The sequence below is a fragment of the Pristis pectinata genome, chromosome 2 (assembly GCF_009764475.1).
Source record: "Pristis pectinata isolate sPriPec2 chromosome 2, sPriPec2.1.pri, whole genome shotgun sequence".
In the NCBI taxonomy this organism is placed as follows: domain Eukaryota; kingdom Metazoa; phylum Chordata; class Chondrichthyes; order Rhinopristiformes; family Pristidae; genus Pristis; species Pristis pectinata.
In genome coordinates, this window is record NC_067406.1 from 130,823,392 (window position 1) to 130,840,232 (window position 16,841).

General features: G+C 40.4%; 1 protein-coding gene across 1 annotated transcript in view; it reads right to left on the minus strand.

Moving 5' to 3' along the window:
* Window positions 1-3,198: 3,198 nt before the first annotated feature.
* LOC127584291 (thrombospondin type-1 domain-containing protein 4-like) overlaps window positions 3,199-16,841 on the minus strand; it is a 98,614-nt gene continuing 84,971 nt past the window's right edge. The window contains exons 6-8 of the mRNA XM_052040966.1: window positions 15,495-15,597; window positions 6,450-6,586; window positions 3,199-3,309 (exon numbers count right to left, since the gene is read on the minus strand). Coding sequence (XP_051896926.1) covers window positions 3,199-3,309; window positions 6,450-6,586; window positions 15,495-15,597 — 351 coding nt within the window. The remainder of the gene's footprint in view (window positions 3,310-6,449; window positions 6,587-15,494; window positions 15,598-16,841) is intronic.

Genomic DNA, 16,841 nt, shown 5'->3' on the forward strand with positions numbered 1-16,841 from the left:
AGCAGGCCAGGAGGCATCCGTGGAGAAAAGCAGGTGGTCAATGTTTCAGGTCAGGACCCTTCTTCAGGACTGAAGATAGGAAAAGGGGAAGCCCAATATATAGGGAGGAAAAGCAGAGCAGTGATATTTGGACAAAAGAGTGGGGGGGGGGGTGGGCACAAGATGGTGATGGGTAGATGCAGGTAAGGGATAGTGATAGGCAGGTGCGGGGGAGGAGGGGAGAGCAGATACACCAGGGGATGGGTCAAAGATAAGGGGAGAGAGGTAAAAAAGGGGGGGGGGTAGAAAAAAGAGAGGTAGGCTAGGAAAGGGAAGAAGAGATGAAGCATGGTGAGGGTGGGGGGTTGTGGGGAAGGCGGGGTGTCGGGATTACTTAAAGTGGGAGAATTTTATGCCGTTCATATCTCCACCATTTCCATTTTTATTCCCTGGTCCCTTAAGATCCTGGAGTTTGGGATTACCTTCCAATGAAAATTGATACACAACAAAACTTTATAAACTTCCCAAAGATTTCATAAAGGTCTTGCTAGTCTTGAGGGTAAGTGTGCTTATCATTCATTGAACAGTAATGAAGATATTCTGTGTGATGTTAAAGTGTAAGGAAGACTTTTCATCCCTTCTGAGTGTGTTTACTTACTTATAATAAAAAAATCATGTTGATCTTTATTTTATCCATTCACTGGTAAGACAACAATGAAACGCCTATCCCTAATTGTCCTTGTACTGAGCGACTTACTGGGTTATTTTGGGGGATAATTCAGAATCAACCCCATTACTTAAAGTGGAGAGTCCCAGGTACCCCAGACAGAGTAAGGGTGGCAAATTTCCTCCCCTGAAGGACATTAGTGTATGATAGTCATGTAATATAACAATGAACATTACTGATGCTTGGTTTTTAATTAATTGAATTTAAGTTCTCAAGTTGCCATGCTGGGGTTTGAACTCATGTCACTGGATCTATGAACCAGACTCAGTTTCACTTGTCCAGTAAGTTAACCACAGTATGCTGTAAAAATTACTATGTTACAATGGATATTTATCAGAACGAGTGATAGAGGCATGATGAAGCAAATAGTAACCTTCTGTACTGTAAATTAGGTTACATTTTTTTGGTCAAAAATAAATTATTCAGATTTTACATGTTGATTTTTATTTAATTCATTCACTGGTAAGACAATTACAGAAATTTTTAAACTGGTCAAGATAATAGCAGCTCAAATCATTGGATTCTCAGCACATCTGTACCAAGAAGTTGAGCCTGTACGATAATGCAAAGATGGCCTAATAAATATTTCCAAACTCTGGTGGTGCTTAGTGTATGATGTACTTTGAACTCTGAGGCATCACTTCAGCAAACTGTTCAGTACCTACACAGATACCTTCCTGTGAAATCTTTCAATGAGCTGTTTACCATGGAAAGGATATCACTACAGTGGGAAGGGGCCCCTTTGGTTTGAAGTTAATATCTTTGAGCTGGGATACACTTTACCAAGGCACTTCCAAGCACCACCTCCATTGTGGTTGGTGCCCTCAGTTCCATAATTAAGGACAGTTTGTGCACAGATTCCACATGAGGCCACACTGCTGAATGTAGAAACAAAGGGCCTCCACACCCATTAACACAGATGACCTACCACTCCATTACCTGTTTTCCCTTATGCATCCACACATATGGTTCCTGCTGTAATTGTTAGACTGCAGTTGTAAGCAGAGCAGGTGAATGAACCAGAAAACTTTTATATTTTTAGACTTTGAATTACCCACTTCAGACAGAAACAAAATCTAGCTATAAAAGTAAAGACAGACTATTTACATGGGAATATAAACTAAATTTGAGGCCCAGCACTCCAGAGATTTAGAGGGAATAAAATAGAAATTTAAGGTCAAGAGTTAAACATTTAAAATGTAAAATGATATGCATTTACACCAAGGTGGTGTGCTAAATACTGCACAACGCCAGGCACAGCACAGTGCTAAAAGTGCCATATTTTATTGTGCCAAATACCTCATTGTGCCAACACTATAAGATTCAAGATAATGAAGCATGCTAAATAATGGCAAACCAAATCGTGTACAGCTACATACTGCACATTGCCAAATACTATCAAACCAGTTATACCATACCCAAGCTTTTATCGGGTCAAATAAATTAAGTGTTTCAACATAATCTTTTCAAATATTTTTCCAATTCTCTTAAGTTAGGTCGTAATCTTCAGCACAAGTGCTAACTGTGATAAAACACACCATGCTCAAAAATTTCATTCTTTTTAGGATAATCCCATAAGGTTCAGTATTGTTGTGTGGCCTCCCCCCAAATCCAAGAGACATGGCTTTGCTACTCCAAGGGAAAACCTCTGTTAGGTTTAAGGTAAAAATCTTCTCCTTAGGCAGTCCCTCAGGATTGAGGATGACTTGCCCCCACTCCGGTTTTGAACTCTGAGGTGACTGATGAGGACCATGTGGGAACTACAGACTCTTTCACATATGGGACAGGATTGGGCAAGTAGGTGAACAGTTTGTCAGGTGCTGCAGTCTTCCCACCGCTTATGCAGGACTTCAGTGCACACCCAATGCATGGCCTTAAGGTCTCGATTACCCATCACAAATGCTCCTCCTCTGCTTTAAGCAGTCATGGACTAGGGATTCCCAGGGCAAATATGCAAAATGCTTGATTCAATTCCCCTTGGGAATATTTAAGCATCCTGGAAAAGCAATTCCCCTGGGTTGAACTATCATTCACCTTTGGGTCTTCAGCAGTTTAGTCTGTCTTTATCGATCTGTTGACCGACTTTATCTATGGTTTTGCCCGTTTATATTCACTTTTTGCCCACGTCCACCCACCTATTCTACTTTGCATCAGGACAAAGAATTTCACAAGAATACCAACTCAAACCACAGTTAAACAAAGAGAAGTTGAGCTGAAATTCTCACGGTGTGGTCATCCACAGGCATTTCATTCCTAGGATTACATTCAAAGGCAGGAATCTAAGAAATCGTGGTTAACTTTTCAAGAAACACCCAAAATTTTTACAAAGGCACATTCAACCGGGCGACACAGGACTTGGAACTCATGCTGGGCAAAGCTCTGGCACAAGAAGTACAATATAGTAGCAATGCAGAGCTTGAGGACAATGAACTAAAAAACACTATTTCTCTTTGTTCTGGTTTATTGAGGGAAAGTAGGATCAGTCTGAAGTACTATAGTCTTTGCTTCACTTCATTGGCGATAGCACCATGAGAGACTCCAGCAAACCTCAAGACGTTGAGAAATGCATCCAAAAGTTGAAAATCCTTAAAAAACTTCAGATGCTGGGATTCAAAAAAGAAAACAGAAAATTTTCAAAATACTTAACAAATCAGGCCGCATCTGTGGGGAGAGAAATGAGAGTCAACGTTTCAGGTCAGAGATCCTTCGAGGGAAACAGCTTGTAATGCTGCAGGGAGGGTGGGGGAGGGGGATGTTTCTGATAGGGAAAAACTGGGGCACCCATGGCGATAAGTTGTAAACAGGTTATCTGGTCAGGGAGTGAATGGGAGCAGTCAGAGAGTGAGAACATAGATAAAAGAACTGAGATAAATGAATGAGGGAGTTGCAAAATGCAGAGCAGGAGGACAAGCCCAGCAGGGCAGGATGGACATATCCTCTACTCCCAGAGAGAAGAAAAAACAAGCTGAGCTGATTTTAGAGATGGATGATGGATACAGATCAAGAAATCAAATTACCTGAAGTTGTAGAATTCAATATTGAGACCAGAAGGCTCCAACATGTCCAGATGGAAACTAAGGAGCTGTTTCTCATTGTTACAAAACAAAGAACATGTTTCTCATGTTCACATTGAGCCTCACTGTGACAGTACAGGAGACCAGAGACTGATAGGTCAGAAGGGAGTGGGATGGGGAATTAAAGTGGCAGGGAAAGGATTATTAAGAGTCACCCCTGCAAACTGAATGCAGGCACTCTGCAGAGTGATCATTCAATTAAGCCTTTGGTTTCTCCAAAGCAGAACACCAAGTGTAGTACACAGCGTCAGCGTTTTGCAGGGACCATTCCCTCCATTGCTCCCTGGTCCACTCTTCCATTCTCACCAACCAATACCCTTCTTGGAGCACTTTCCCTTGCAACCCCAGGCAATGCATCATTTGTCCTTTCATCTCTTCCCTTCTCACCACCCAGGGACCCAAGGAGTCTTTCTGGGTGTTGCAGTGATTCTCTTGCACTCTTCCAATCTAGTGTACTGCATTGGGTGTTCACAATGTGGTCTCCTCTACACTGGAGAAATCGAACACAGATTGAATTATCGCTTTGTGGAGCACCTGCGTTCAGTCCACAGGGGTGACCCTGAGCTTCCCGCTACCTGCCACATTAATTCCTCATCCTACTCTGACCTGTTGGCTTGTGGCCTCCTGTACTGACATAGTGAAGCCCAATACAAGCCTGAGGAACCATACCTTACTTTCCATCTGAGCACCTTGCAGCCTTCTGGACTCAATATTGAATTCTACAACTTCAAGTAACTTGACTTCTTGACCTGTATCCATCATCCATCTGTGAAATGAGCTCAGCTTGTTTTTATCTGTCTCTGGGAGTGCAGGACTTGTCCATCCTGACTTACTGGACTTGTCCTCCTGCTCTACATTTTGCAACTCCCACATCTTTTGTCTAAGTTCTTTTGCCATCTTCTCACCCTCTGACTGCTCCCATTCAGCCACTGACCTTGTTTACAGCTTATCCCCTTGTTCACCCCAGTTTTACTCCATCAGACACATCCCCCTCCCCTGCCCTCCCTGCAGTTTTCCAGGCTGCTTTTGTCTCCTTTTCAGTTCTGACAAAATGTCACTGACGTGAAGGTTCACTTCCCACAGATGCAGCCTGATCTGCTGAGTATTTCCAGCATTTTCTGTTCTTGTTGCATCCAAAGGATAACTGACTTAAATTCAAGAACAGCAAAGCTATAAATGATCTAGCACTCCCAACAGAGAGAGGTATCGCAAGGAACAAATCTATGGAAAATGCAGACATAGTCCCCCCAATATCCTAAGACATGCTCCCAGCAAAAACTTCACTCAAAGAAGTCCTGGATTGCAGAATCAGCACTAATGTGCTATAGTTCAAACAACTGAAATGCTGCAAGATTAGTACGTTATATTACATTTTTTACTCAACACCAAGGTCAGCAAAATACAATTAACCAGCTGTTTCAAGCTTCAAGTTCAGAAAAGTGAGGCAATACATATTTGCACTGAACCCACACTGCGTAATTATATCTGCACTTAACAGTATATTTAAGTGATTTAAAGAATCATTTTAGAATTACAAAAAGCAGTCACTCACCTTATTTGCGACAAATGCTGATTTAACCATTGGATAATATTTGCAGTTACCTGTGCCTTGTTGCCCTGCAGCATTTATTTTTATGCACAGCAACCAAGTTCTTACTGAGGGTGTCCGAGACTAAGACAGCTGAAACGCGTCAATACTTGTTGCAATTCTATCCACTTCCTAAATCTTTCACAGAGGATAAATCTTAAATGTTAATTGTTCAATTTCTATACAACATATTCAGGTGGCAAAACCACATTGAGTGCCCACTGCAATTTAATTTATAAAGTTATTTTCATTGCTTACTGATAATTGAAGGGAAAATCCATGTAATATATCAATACTCATTTTTAAATTTTCAGTCCACATACAGAAAAATATTTTATTGTCATCTCACAAGCCAAAAGTAGCATCTGTTATTTTGTGTTACTATTTAGCAGTGATCTAGAATGAAATTTTTTTATGTGTATTTGGAAGTGCAGTAAAAACAATATGTTCAGTATTTACAAGAGAAAATTAACAATAATTGAGAATCTATTAAAATTGAGCTGACAGAACATTATAATCTATTTTCTTCTATTTTTACTGACTGAAAATTCCAGAACCACAATAGGATAACTGCAAGATAGGATTAAAATAATTGGTTTACAGAAAAGAATTCTCCTACCCTGTTTAACACAGCTAGTGGAGGCAAATAACAGCAACATGAAGCAAATAAATCGACCCGGAAAATGTAGCTGCCCTCCGCAGTCCACATTCCGTCAAATATGGTGCCTTCAGAACATCTAACCAATTTCCCTCTCAAGTCTTTCTCTGGACAAGCATCTCACGAATTAGCCTTCTACTGTCATTCTTCATTCCTCAGGGCAACATTTCTGTATTGGTTGATTCTGTGACACTGACTTGACCTTTTGATGAAATGGTGGTAGCTAATGCATTCAATACAATAAACCTGGGAATTTCTGGAGCTGCTCCCACTACCAAACCCTGTTTAAATGTTGGGGGGGGGGGGTTCACTTAGCCTGAGTTACGCTGTAGAATGGGAGCAGAAAATTCTGGAAGTAACATTTTGACTCTAGAATGATGAAACCCAAGAGAACGTAAAGGCAAAATCCAACTCCAGACTTACCTTGCACTGTCCACTGACGCAAATGTTCAAAGAGCCAGGTTCACAAGGTGTTCCATCAATGACTTGAGGGGCATGGCGTATGTAGAATTTGTACCCAATAGCTCTGCAGTTCAGCTCACATTTTTGGTCATCTGTTACTGAACAGCAAGAAAAGCCAAATGTTGAAAAACAACATTGGAAAAAATACTGGATGTTTTCATTGGGCCATTTATTAGGGCCATAGTTTCTGGAGCTTGCAATCTATAACAGAAAAATCAGGTGAAAATGCAATAGAATGCAAATTTGTGGTGCACTGCATTACGGTCTGCGGGCCACATCTGGTTTGCAGATGGTTCACTCTGACCCTCCCAGATGAGCTACAAGCTGCCTGTTCTCCTGCACACACTTCACTGTAGCTACGACTGCAATGCAAGACCTTTCTACCAAAGTGTGACCCCTGTCCCAGCACTACATTGACAGCTAGCTAAGCCAAGCCCAGGATTATTGCTATTCATAACTGTCAAAAGACTATCTAAATATATTAATATCTGTGATATTCAAATTTTAAAGAATATTCTAAAACTATTAATATTTAATCATACTATTAAAACATTAAAACTTCAAAAACTATAAAGAATTAAAAATAAAGCTAGAAGTACATTTGAGTTAACAGTAAATCTCCCTATCAACTCAATCAATTTAAAAAATGTAAATTACCTGAAATTTACCTCTCTCCCTTGGGGCCATTCCTCTCCACTGCACTATAACTAAGCTAGCCCACTGGAAAAGCTGGGAGACTAGAGGAAGTCAGCATTCCACAGCTAAACTCTATGAAGAATCCAACATCAGAACTCAGTTGGAATACCATTGGTGAGGACTCCTCAAAAAGTTTGGGACTTCAGCATCCACATGAATAGTTCTTAGAAATCACGTGGAAGTAAATTTTCCCTCCCCACAGAAGTTAGCACACTATTGTGATAATTCATTAATACAATTGGCTTAATCTATATCAACAGCAGGCTATAAAAAATAGCAAAGGATGCATTAATATCAGATTGCAAGATTCTTCTGTGTGGGTTGGTTGCTGCAACATGCATATCATTGAATATGAGTTTATATTTCTGGTGTGGAGTTATGTGTACTAAATATAGTGGGTACACTAAATATACCAGACGTTATCAAACTTTGTGCGAAAAGGCGTAAAATATCGAATCCAAAATATGATACATAAATAAGGATTTTGGTGTATTGATGATCACGGTGTCCTGTAGATATGAGGGATGAACAAGATGCAGTTCCAGAGGAAAACATTGAAAATGCACTATAAGACATTTGTGGGTGATGGGGATTCAACAGCTAATCTTAAAATGTGAGCACAGGCTGATCATTCAAGATAGCGCTGTGGGAGTACCACACTGCCTGGGGTGCTGTCTTTCAGATAAGACATTAAACTGATGCCTCATCTTCCCACTGTGATGAAAGCAGCACTATTCGAAGAGCAAGGAAGTTGGCCTGACGTCCTGGACAAATTTATCTCTCAACCACCATCAGCAAACACAGATTATCTGGTCACCACCACCTTTGAGGGAGCTTTGTGTGTGCTGCTGCATTTTCTGCACAGAATCAATAGCTTTGAAAGATCCCAATTGATTCTAAAAAGCTTTGAAATATCCTGAGGCATGAAGATAATGCATAGAAGCAAATCTTTCTGAACTTGGTATAAATACAGAAAAGTTGAACCCTTACTAGATAGGTAGTTGGCAGGAGAGGTAGCTGTCTTCAGACTGGGCATAATGAATATACTACATGCCTTGTTTGGAACATGTTAGTACAATGTAGTGTCTTAAAACCATTGATCACAAGGAGAAACAAACTGGGGGATCTGACAAAGGCCTTGTCAACACCTCTAAACTAGACCCAAGAATAGGTTTACTGTTAAGTGCTCAAGAATTCTTGTGAGGGAAGAAAACTGTAATCAAATCATTGCTCTTCAAAACAACTATCACGCAGTGAATATCTGTGTCAGCAAAACGTTTCAAGACTTTTTCTATCTAATTCTAAAACCCCCATTTTAACATGGGTGTGGATAAGTGGATGGTCAACAGGGTGACCACGAGCCCTCTCGACTTTGGCACCATGAGGCCTGGGTGACTTTTTCTCCTGGCTTTTGTTTCCATCTGACAGGTTGCCCTTCCACTCATGTTGGAAACTGAGCAGCCCACACACAGCCATCTAGACTGTACTTCCTCCCACTCTTCCTCCTCAAGGACACCATTTCATTCTCTTAGTTCCTCTGTTGTGCATGCTCTGATGACACAAGATTCCAGACAGGTGGCTCAGAAATGTCTTCCTTCTCCCGGGACCGTGGCTCCTTCACTGCCATAGTTGACAGAACCCTTGACAGAATCTCATCTATTTCTCACAACTCTGAAATCACTCCTTTTCCTCCAAGACTGAGCAAAGACAGAGTCCTTTTCTTCCATGTCACCAGCCTCTTCTTTGCACTGTTTGCTGTTTTCAGTGAGATACCACACTAGACGTCATCATTCCCTTGACTCTCCTTTATTGTTCCAACGGGACTATTCCCTCTCCTGGTCTGCTCTTCTGTCTCCACCAATCACTTCATGTTTGTTTCCTCAAGATTCCAACAAAGTAAGTGATCTGCACATGGTTTACAGGAAAACGTAAGAACTGGGTCTCGAGCCCAGCTTCCGTCTTTCATTGCTATTCACCAGCACATTAATGCCAGGAAACGACAAATTCCAATAAGGGTTTACGTTCACTTGGGAGTATAGATTGTAAAACACTATTGCCCTATCCTTACCCCGAAGCAAACTAGTCAAAAGGTTGCTACTGAGGTTTATTGGGAAACTAATGCAAACTAATAAAAATATGGAGACACAAGAGACTGCAGACGCTGGAACCTGGAGCAACAATCTGCTGGAAGATCTCAGCGGGTCGAGCAGCATCTGTGGGAGGAAAGGAACTGTCGATGTTTTGGGTCAAAACCCTGCATCAGGACTAACAAAAATATGGTTTGGTTTGAAAGCACATGCATTATTCTGATTGGTTAAAATCAAACACAAGAACCCCAAAATTAGGATAGAAAACTAGGAGTTTCGGCACTCCTGTTGTCAGAGGAGAAGAGCAGACAGTTTGTTACACTGGTCTATTCTAGATGGACTTTTCCCTTATTAGCTTTGGAGACTCCATTGTGTTATGCAGTCTCAGTTGAGTAACTTTTACCCAGTAAATTTAAGAAGGGCACTTTCATGTATGTGTTCAGGACAGATAATAGGCAGCTGTGCTCGCCTGTCACAAGCAGAGACATAAATGTCATTGGTAGTTTTAAATTAGAAGAGAAAGAGAAATCAGCTCAGACAGCCACTCATATACTGTATGGGGAGACTCATCATGAACTGAAGCCCAAGCAGAACAGATAGCCCTGCTGCCAAAGGGGAGGTCACTGAAGCAAAGACGAATGAAGGATCACAATTCAACATCTTCGCTCATAAGACAAAGTTTATAAACTCATAAACACTATTAACCACCAGTGCCTGAATGAAAATCCAACCAATGGATCCAAACGTTATCCATTATTTCCGAACATAACCCCCAGCTAACCTCATTGCCAGTAATAATCACTATTTTCCGTCCATTGATATTAATTTACAACAAGACAATGTATTGTCAGCATACAATTCCAAGAGCTTATTTTGTTAATTAACTTTTTTTTAATGATCCGCATCTCTATCCACTAGATGTTTACGCTACAGATACTCAGCAAGTGAAGCGGCATCTGCGGAGACAGAAACTGTGTTAAATTTCCAGTTGATAACCTTTCATCAGAATTAGAAAAATTTAGAAATCAAATATATTTTAAGTTTCAGGGAAGAGGGAGAGAGGAAAGGACTAAACGAATGTCTGTGATGGGGTGGAGGCCAAGACACGAGTGGCGGTGGTCTTGGCTGGGTGAGGTGGTGAAAGCTTGTTACTCACAGCTGATTCATCCAGAGAAGTAAATAGAGTGACATGAATGAGAACACACGTAAGAACATTTATTGACAACATCCAAAAGGCACTTGGACAGGTACATGGATAGGAAAGGTTTAGAGGGATATAGACCAAAATGGGATTAGTTTAGATGGGCATCTTGGTCGGCATGGACCGGATGCTCCAAATGGTCTGTTTCCGTGCTGTATAACTCTGTGACTCTAAGAAACAGTGCAGGAACTGTCAAGTACAAAACATTGCAGTTAACTGGAATTCTGAAATAAATACTTAAAAGGTTTGGCAGCCTCTCTCAAGAGACAAAGTGAAGTTAAAGTGTGATGTTAAAGCAATACATTGGTATTAAACCAGACAAACAGTCACACACTGCTTTTGAGTGTATCCACTATGTAGCTTGTAGATATAGTCCCCAGAGTTGATAACAACCGGGTGTTGACAAGGTTTAGAGAAAACCAGGTAATTTCCATTTGGGAAATCCCTGTTAGCATTTTAACAGTTAGCAAGTTCTCATCAGCAACATAATCACTCTTGAACAAAGTGTGGACAACTAATTAAAAATGCACGAAGCCCCAACTTTGGCTGAAATCAGCAGATTTTAAATGGGAAGTGTGGAGTGAGACCTAATTAAACTACTTTATAAACGTAGTTACACAAGAGATTCTGCAGATGCTGGAAATCAGGAGCAACACACACAAAGTACTGGAGGAACTCAGCAGGCCAGGCAGCATCTATGGAGGGAAATAAACAGTTGACATTTCAGGTCGAGACCCTTCATCAGGCCAAGAAAGGTAGAGGGCAGAAGCCAGAATCGAAAGCCAGAATAAATGTAATTAATAATAGTTGCCATGTCAACATGGGTGAGCATTAACCCAATGAAGGCAGTTGCAAGTGAGCCAAACTAAGGGGTCTAAGGAGTGTTGAAAATTAAAATTTAAATATAATAAAAAATGGTTAATGAAGGACTATTTATCAAACCAACAGCTATCCCTAGCTGCTAGACCTTAAATGGGTGACAAAACTCCAGAGGATTTGCCAGTGAGGACCTAGGTGGGGAGACTGAGAATATTTCCAGTTGCTTGGTATGGATTAGTTGGGATACCAATACCCAACATTCTTTCCACACATGTTGCTTCCAGTGCAGCTTCTGCTCGCAATACGAGCAGATAACCTGAGAAACAAAGGGCTGTAGATGCTGGAATCTGTTGAAAAATTGGAGGAACTCAGTAGGCCAGACCTGCCTGGCCTGATGAGTTCCTCCAGCATCATAGATAATCTGAGATGTATCCATTTCTAATCGTAAAATTATTTCAACCCATTACGTGGAACCGTGAATTGCAGAAGGAAACATTTGATTTCTAGTCTTTTCTAATTCTGATGAACGTAGCAAAATTAGTGCACAGTATGGAGTCAGCAGAAATCTGGCCAAGGTCAGAGGGGTGAAGTTCTCCACTGGGCCACAAAGCTAAACACGTGAGTGTTGCCTGTCAGTACTCAGTATCTGATATTCAATTCCTCAACAGTTAATAGGGGCATGTGTTGGAGGCAAGTACAATTAGCAGCCAATGTTTTTGTTCACATTTGGCAATTCCGACCACTAATGAACTTCTCCCTCCCCTGTATTACACATGTCAATTACATATTCACATACCAATGAAAGGGCATTGTGCATTGTGCAGGCAGAAGGACAAACTTTCATAAAGATCAGATATCAGTTACTGGGCAAGGGGGTGAAGGAGGATCATAACCATATGTGTCCAATATTAATAGGAATGATGCTGGAAAGAAATGCGTGGAATGATGCGTTTAGTACCCTCTACATTCCAGACATTGCTGAGAATGCTCTCAATTTCAGACAGCAAATAATTCACGATGGTGACAAAAAAAGGTAGGTTGTTCACGATTTGAGGTGTTACTTTTATGAACGGATTAAAAGCAAGGGTTTAAAAGAGAAGTGTGAATGGGGATCATGGAGGTCTTGAAGCCAGCCAGGATCAGTGCCTGGAGAGGAAGGAACATTGCAGATTTGAATGAAGATTTTACCAGAAAGAGAACGAAATTAATCCCCGATTCCTATCAAATTAGTTCAAGTAAAAGGAATGTTACAATCAGCTTTGAATACTGGGTAATTAGCTGTGGCAGCTGTGGCTGGACAGTAGGCAGGAGTTGCAGCTGTTTGTACTTTCATCATTAAACAATGGTCACAAAAGCCCAGCCCTCCTTATGCAAGTTAATGCACTTTTAACAGCTTTTCAAATAAGGAATATATCTGTCACTGAGGCATTTGTTCAAACAGCTTGCTATCTATTTTCTGAAATACTTCATCTGACCTGTGATGAATGGCTTTTCAGCAAAGCAAGCTTCCTGAAAGAAAAGTATCCTGCCTTTCACAGATCATTTAATGTGATGAACAGATAGGCAAAGGTCTTTCAAACAAAGGCACCAGGTGACCTTAAAGAGCTAAAAGCAAGAAAAGACTTTCACAAATAGCTGAGTCCCATTTTACACACTGACAGTAAACAAGTGGACTTTAGATAAATTAAGACATGAAACCTCAGTGGTTTTGTTGTACCATTTAAATCACCATTTACCACTTATAATCTTCTTTCAATAAAGTAGGTATTGACTAATTCCACAGTTGGTAATGGGTTCCATGAATTGGACAAAAGGTCTTCAACCTGAAACGTTAAGTCTTTTTCTTTCCACAGATGATGCCACTGTTGAGTGTTTCCAGCATTTTTTGTTTTTTTTCAATAGGTAGCTGGTTCCACTTAAAGCTGCAGGTTTCAGGAGTGGCTGATTGGTTCCATGGGTCATTTTCCATTACAAGAAAAAGCCTAGCAAATACTTCTCTCCTACATTACCATAAAGCCAGATGACCAATTCTGCTTCAATGAGGAATGTAGACTAGCATGCATGGAGTAGCAGGAACATACTAAAATATGTCCCAATTTGGTGAAGCTACAACACAAGGCTGCACACACATGAAAGCTAAATAATCCCACATTGTGCAGATCAGGTCAGAGCTAACTCCCATCTTCCATAAATGATGGTGAGCAATTAATAGAAGGGATATACCCATTCGCAAATATGCCAGAATCCAACATATAAATGTTAAGGACAGGGCTACTGAATTTTTCCAACATGTTTGGCTAGAAGCACTAAATAGAAGATTATTCCTTAAATTACCAGCATCATATATGCCAGCAAATTCTGTTCACTCAATGCAACATAAAGATTGCCTGAGTGTGGCCCAAGAACATTCCAACTGAAGGGATCGAAGACCAGAATTATTCACACCCCAAGCGTGTCCTACTGCAATGGAAACCCACAGGATTAGTATGATAGCTTACCCTGTGGCACAGACACTCAATTGGCAGGCATCTTGGTTTAGGAGGCATCTAGGAAGACACATCACTCCAGCACTTCTCTCCATTTTTAAAATGGTGCCAAAAGTGAAGGATTCAAGGCTTTCAGAAGGAGAAGCTGAGATTACAAGCATTGAAGAGAAAACACTTCAAGGATTGTCTTAAAACTGCCATGAAAAGTAGCGTGGGAATCCCTGGTCCTTGAGTGATCAAAATTAAGAGGGAGCATCTGGGATGGCGCTGAGAAGCTTGGGCCTCTTCATCTGGAGCACACAGAAGACTGGTGAAAATGGCAGAAGGAATGTACCAACTCCCATTTTCCCATCCACCTAATTATTTCCTGCTCCACCTGTGACAGAGTCTGTGGATCCCACACTGGCCTTATCAGTCACCGGAACCCACGTAACTGGAATGGAAATGAGTCATTCAATCCTGAAGAAATTATAAGAATGATATAGAGAGCCTGCTAAAGAGGAAATCCCAGGGGTTGTGTTCTGACCTACTTAAACCCAGTTAACTCTACAAATCAATGGTTTAACAGGTAAAGGTGCTAGTAGGAAACTTCTGAGTCGTTTCTGCACATTAAGCTTGGAGTTGTCTTGTGCACAATTGTGGGGCTCAAACACTTACACCTTAACAATATCTGACTCTGGACTAGGTACATGGTTTATGTCCCTACGTGAAGACTTGAGATGTCTCAGTCATTTTCTGGTTTGGAGATACTTTAGAGCATTGATGGGTTTCGACAGGTCTGTCACTTGTCTGAGCATACACTATTGTTGACCATTTCTTGGAAAGACAGGCACTGGTGAAGAGTTTCCGATTTTAAAAAAAAGTGATATGGAGAGAAAGGTCAAGGAGACAAGAGTTACACTTTTAAAAATAACCATGAGGAAGTTTATTAAAATGGTGCCAAAAGTGAAAGGCTCAAGACTTTCAGACAGTAAATCTGCAGTAAGCAGTGGAGTTATCAGGTACCAACATCAAAGTAAAGGCTGCTGTGAGGTGATCAGAGGAGCTACCACAATGCTAACTATTAGATGGAGACTGAATTCCAATATCGCATTCCTTTTACAAATATCAGTGGAAATAGTAACATGAAATTAATGATAGATGTTGCCTCAGGAAGGCAACTTCTATCATCAAAGATCCCCACCATCCGGGTCATGCCGTCTTCTCGCAGCTACCGTCAGGCAGGAGCTACAGAAGCCTAAAGTCCCACACCACCAGGTTCAAGAACAGTTACTTCCCTTCTATCATTCAGTACTTGAGCCAACCTGCACGACCCTAATCATCTCCTCAGTATAGCAACACTATGACCACTTTGCACTACAATTGACTTTTTTTTGTTCTAATTGCATTCTTTCTTATAAAAATTCTGTATAATTTATATTTAACTTTATGGTTTTCTTATGAATGTTGTATATCTGATGCTATGTGCCTGTGATGCTGCTGCAAGTAAGTTTTTCATTGCACCTGTGCATATATACTTGTGCATATAACAATAATCTCGACTTTGATTTTGACTTATTACTCAATTAAGGCAATGAAAGGTTGGGACTAGAGTATGTAAGTATGAGATTTTTTAATACAAATAATACTTGAGTCCTGCTGTGGTATTTACATTTTGTACTGAGCTACGTAAATGCGATTTATTTTGTTCTTGAACCCGTAACTAGAATGCACTCACCATCAATAAAAGGTTCCCATTCGTAATACTTTCCCGTAAAAGCTTTGTCATTATAAGCTGAACACTGCACCTCTCGAAAGTCTCGACTCCCTTCTGGGCAGGGCTGTCATAGACAAGACAAAACAAAAATCAAGTTAACTTTTATGGAGCTTGTTTATTGTAGATCTATTTAATAAATTAGATGTTATTACACAACACACTTTGTACTGGACCTCTCTGAGGTACACTGAAAATAATAAGTGATATTGTTAGCAAGTGCCATGAAGTGGCACAGGAATTTATACACTGCAAAAGAATTGCATTGTAACCAGGGATGCACTTGGTAGTGAGTAATGAAATGCAGTATCCACTTTTACAATTGATACATGGGCTGTTTTCCTCTGCGAAGAATTATGAAGCTGGGAGGGTTGCAGTGATAGTTTCATTCAAGAATTTTCCTTTAACCTTGCACCAAGAGCATATTATTTGTCTTCAAACAGCTGCAGGTTTGAAAAAATCGGGTGTCTCATACTTTTGCCAGTGAAGAACTTGGTAGAAGCAGAGGTACAACACTAAGGCAATGGTTCCTGACCCTCATTCCCCCTGAACAAGGATTTGGGCTTGCATAGAAAGCCCTAGATTGAACTACAAGAAGTTTCTTTTTTTTAATATTAGTTCTATAAATTACAACAAGCATCATATTAACACAGTTTTAAACCATGTATTCACTCCCTGTTAGAGAAAATAGAACAATAACCAAAAATGATGTCTTTCCAAGAAAATATGATCTTGCATTTAAATAATGCCATCTATATCATTAGGAGGTCTTAAAGCACAAATTGCACTTTAGTGTAGACACTGTCACTATGTAGGAAATATGGTAGCCAACTTACACTCAATATGTCCCACAAATACCACAGACATGAGTAACTAGCCAATGATAATCTACTTTTGGTAGGTTGAATGAGGAATATTTCCCTGGATGCCAAAAGAATTCCTTCCCCTCCATCTTCAAAGAAAATGTCAACATTAGTGTTTGCACCTGGAATTTTTTTTGGATCGCCCTGTCTAAGACATTGTGCACATAACAGGCATCAATCGGATGCTTTCCTCAGTTATGTACATTAATTTTGGGAAAAGTACATACCATGGTAAATACACCTGCAGCATTAACACTAAGCCTGCAGCTCTTAAAGTGACTAGATGTCACTGGACTGCTTGCAGAGAGTTTGGTAAAGTGGTGAGGTAGACATAGGAGAGGGGAACATATTTTGCCAAGGCTCATGTGGATAACCAGAGAGTTATGCATGAGGTCTTCCAAAAATCACAGAGGGCTTCACATGATAATTAATAGAAATCTTAATTTAT